This window comes from Mizuhopecten yessoensis, unplaced genomic scaffold (genome assembly GCF_002113885.1).
Source record: "Mizuhopecten yessoensis strain PY_sf001 unplaced genomic scaffold, ASM211388v2 scaffold10591, whole genome shotgun sequence".
NCBI classification, from domain to species: Eukaryota; Metazoa; Mollusca; class Bivalvia; order Pectinida; family Pectinidae; genus Mizuhopecten; species Mizuhopecten yessoensis.
In genome coordinates, this window is record NW_018408623.1 from 1,607,227 (window position 1) to 1,612,032 (window position 4,806).

The 4,806-nt window shown below is 29.5% G+C and overlaps 1 protein-coding gene across 1 annotated transcript in view; it reads right to left on the bottom strand.

The window, feature by feature from the left end:
• The window catches only part of LOC110461219 (copine-8-like), a 31,757-nt gene extending 26,976 nt beyond the window's left edge, over window positions 1–4,781 (bottom strand). Inside the window, exons 1-3 of the mRNA XM_021514596.1 lie at window positions 4,673–4,781; window positions 3,984–4,024; window positions 358–407 (exon numbers count right to left, since the gene is read on the bottom strand). Of these exons, the coding sequence (XP_021370271.1) occupies window positions 358–407; window positions 3,984–4,024; window positions 4,673–4,749 (168 nt within the window). The 5' untranslated portion in view covers window positions 4,750–4,781. The remainder of the gene's footprint in view (window positions 1–357; window positions 408–3,983; window positions 4,025–4,672) is intronic.
• Between the last annotated feature and the right edge of the window lie 25 nt (window positions 4,782–4,806).

Here is a 4,806-nt window from a genome sequence, read left to right on the forward strand (position 1 = left end):
ACAAAGTTTTTCTAAAAATAGTAACAGTGACCTTGACCTTCAATGTATTGTAGAAACCCAAAACGCGAACTTGTTTAAAGTATTGTCATACTACACACTTGTCTGAAGTTTCATGAAATTCCATTGAGGATTGAAGTAGCTAGAGCGATGACAAAGAGTGTAAGATATATATAGGTATGTACGGGCGGAATCCTATATCCCCATTGATTTTTCGTTGCGAGGGGATAATATTTTGTGAACCGCTTTGAGACGCCCTACAAACTAGGTTTTGATAAAGCGGCATACAAGAACCTCAAATCTTTATTATTATTATTATTATTTATCATCTACCGATAAATGTACCAAGCTCAAACTTACCTCTCTCCATGACCCTCTATTACTTTCCTCCAACACAAACAGGACACACACTGAAAAACAAAACTAACGCTACACTACATCTGTAAGCTAAAGGCAAGCTTCACCATGAAATGGTCAAAATGGAAAATATATCGAAAATTAGCAACATTATATTAAAGTGATGTTAAAAAGAATTTCATTAAAGTCTGTAAAAAAAATAAGAGTTGTTGTCCACATACAATAAGTTCTCAACAAGGATTGTTACTAATATCCCCGAAACATTCCTAGAAATTACAAATGAAGCATCACAAAAAATGACATTTAAATCAACCCAACAGAACTCAACATACAGATATCAATCATAATGTATCATCCAATCATATAATGTTTCATCCAATCATATAATGTATCATCCAATCATATAACGTATCATCCAATCATATAATGTATCATATAATGTATCATCCAATCATATAATGTATCATCCAATCATATAACGTATCATCCAATCATATAATGTATCATCCAATCATATAATGTATCATCCAATCATATAATGTATCATCCAATCATATAATGTATCATCCAATCATATAATGTATCATCCAATCATATAATGTATCATCCAATCATATAATGTATCATCCAATCATATAATGTATCATCCAATCATATAATGTATCATCCAATCATATAATGTATCATCCAATCATATAATGTATCATCCAATCATATAATGTATCATCCAATCATATAATGTATCATCCAATCATATAATGTATCATCCAATCATATAATGTATCATCCAATCATATAATGTATCATCCAATCATATAATGTATCATCCAATCATATAATGTATCATCCAATCATATAATGTATCATCCAATCATATAATGTATCATCCAATCATATAATGTATCATCCAATCATATAATGTATCATCCAATCATATAATGTATCATCCAATCATATAATGTATCATCCAATCATATAATGTATCATCCAATCATATAATGTATCATCCAATCATATAATGTATCATCCAATCATATAATGTATCATCCAATCATATAATGTATCATCCAATCATATAATGTATCATCCAATCATATAATGTATCATCCAATCATATAATGTATCATCCAATCATATAATGTATCATCCAATCATATAATGTATCATCCAATCATATAATGTATCATCCAATCATATAATGTATCATCCAATCATATAATGTATCATCCAATCATATAATGTATCATCCAATCATATAATGTATCATCCAATCATATAATGTATCATCCAATCATATAATGTATCATCCAATCATATAATGTATCATCCAATCATATAATGTATCATCCAATCATATAATGTATCATCCAATCATATAATGTATCATCCAATCATATAATGTATCATCCAATCATATAATGTATCATCCAATCATATAATGTATCATCCAATCATATAATGTATCATCCAATCATATAATGTATCATCCAATCATATAATGTATCATCCAATCATATAATGTATCATCCAATCATATAATGTATCATCCAATCATATAATGTATCATCCAATCATATAATGTATCATCCAATCATATAATGTATCATCCAATCATATAATGTATCATCCAATCATATAATGTATCATCCAATCATATAATGTATCATCCAATCATATAATGTATCATCCAATCATATAATGTATCATCCAATCATATAATGTATCATCCAATCATATAATGTATCATCCAATCATATAATGTATCATCCAATCATATAATGTATCATCCAATCATATAATGTATCATCCAATCATATAATGTATCATCCAATCATATAATGTATCATCCAATCATATAATGTATCATCCAATCATATAATGTATCATCCAATCATATAATGTATCATCCAATCATATAATGTATCATCCAATCATATAATGTATCATCCAATCATATAATGTATCATCCAATCATATAATGTATCATCCAATCATATAATGTATCATCCAATCATATAATGTATCATCCAATCATATAATGTATCATCCAATCATATAATGTATCATCCAATCATATAATGTATCATCCAATCATATAATGTATCATCCAATCATATAATGTATCATCCAATCATATAATGTATCATCCAATCATATAATGTATCATCCAATCATATAATGTATCATCCAATCATATAATGTATCATCCAATCATATAATGTATCATCCAATCATATAATGTATCATCCAATCATATAATGTATCATCCAATCATATAATGTATCATCCAATCATATAATGTATCATCCAATCATATAATGTATCATCCAATCATATAATGTATCATCCAATCATATAATGTATCATCCAATCATATAATGTATCATCCAATCATATAATGTATCATCCAATCATATAATGTATCATCCAATCATATAATGTATCATCCAATCATATAATGTATCATCCAATCATATAATGTATCATCCAATCATATAATGTATCATCCAATCATATAATGTATCATCCAATCATATAATGTATCATCCAATCATATAATGTATCATCCAATCATATAATGTATCATCCAATCATATAATGTATCATCCAATCATATAATGTATCATCCAATCATATAATGTATCATCCAATCATATAATGTATCATCCAATCATATAATGTATCATCCAATCATATAATGTATCATCCAATCATATAATGTATCATCCAATCATATAATGTATCATCCAATCATATAATGTATCATCCAATCATATAATGTATCATCCAATCATATAATGTATCATCCAATCATATAATGTATCATCCAATCATATAATGTATCATCCAATCATATAATGTTTCATCCAATCATATAATGTATCATTAATGTATCATCCAATCATATAACGTATCATCCAATCATATAATGTATCATCCAATCATATAACGTATCATCCAATCATATAATGTATCATCCAATCATATAATGTATCATCCAATCATATAATATATCATCCAATCATAAGCACTAGCAGCTATCATGTACATAAATTGAACATTCATGAACAAAATAAAGTCACTTAGACACACTGCATAATTCTGAAATAAAATTCTTTAGGCTATCTTCAGTGAGTCGATAGTTATGGCCCTGAACAATGTATTTGACCTCAATGTGACCTTGACCTTGGAGGAGAACCTCAATATAGTGGTACTCAACTAACCTCCTTACCATCCTATATCTATCCCTTAAATTTCATTGCATTATCTACAGGGAGTCAGAAATTATGACCCAGACAATGAAGTTAACCTAATGTGACTTCGACCTGTAGTGCACAAACCCAATAGTGGTATGTGACATACCGCCTTGCCATCCTTCAGATACCCCTTATATTTCAATAAGATGTCTTTAGAGACTCAGAAGCTATGGCCCAAACAAACCTGTTGGAGGGATGGACAAAGCAGCGACTATATGCTCCCTGAAACTGCTCCATGTGTTCTGCTAGTGGCATTTTATATATTGAAGTCATGAGGGTCAATATCAGCTGATTTGACTTAGAAAAGTTCAAGTATTGAATATCTTAATACAGTGTTTTAGCCAAAAGAATCAGTTAAGTAGATATACTTACTGGGATCAGATTTTGAAAATACATCAGCATCAATTAGCTTTCTGAAATGAAAAAAAAAGTGAAATAAACTTCATTCATGCTTCATCGTTTTGAAAACAAAGAATCATGTTTCCCTACCACAATAGCAGTAAATGTATAATAAATAAAGATAGAGATGAATAAATAGACAGTTATTTTAGACTATTACGAAATACAGCATAGTGATTTCCCAAGGTGAATTGCATAAAAATACAGACATGCAAAATTTTGAGTTTTACATGAAGAACACATTATATATAAGAGATGTATATGTGAATTGTTATGGATTCGATTCTGATACAAGATGTACAAATTATCTCTATCAGACTCTTGCAAGTCTTGGGTATCAGAGACTCAAGTAAAGCTACTTACTAATACCAGGTTGCTGTCATTGTTCTAATAAATATGATTAAGTTGGTGACACTATGACGTATGCATTGAATACAGCCAAGTCCAAATATGTATTCGTATAAACCTTACTGCAGTGTTTCTTTGCATCAGAAGAAGCATATCTGTCAGCAATTTTGAAGTAAACAAATCTTTCTGCGGTTCTTTCATGATGTAAACATTGCATCTTTCTTGTTATTGTGAATTCTGCGCCATGACTTTCTGTACTAACATAATAGATACGCTACGAAAAGTGTAAAAGTGAAAACGAACAACAATCTTACCGACATGATATCGATAACTCCACTAAGGTAGCAGGAGCTACTCCAGTTCCTGGTTGAAATGTAGCCGCGTCCGCCATAGTTGTTTTGCTCTTGCGCAATGTGCCATGGGAAATCTGACATACGGGCTACCAACT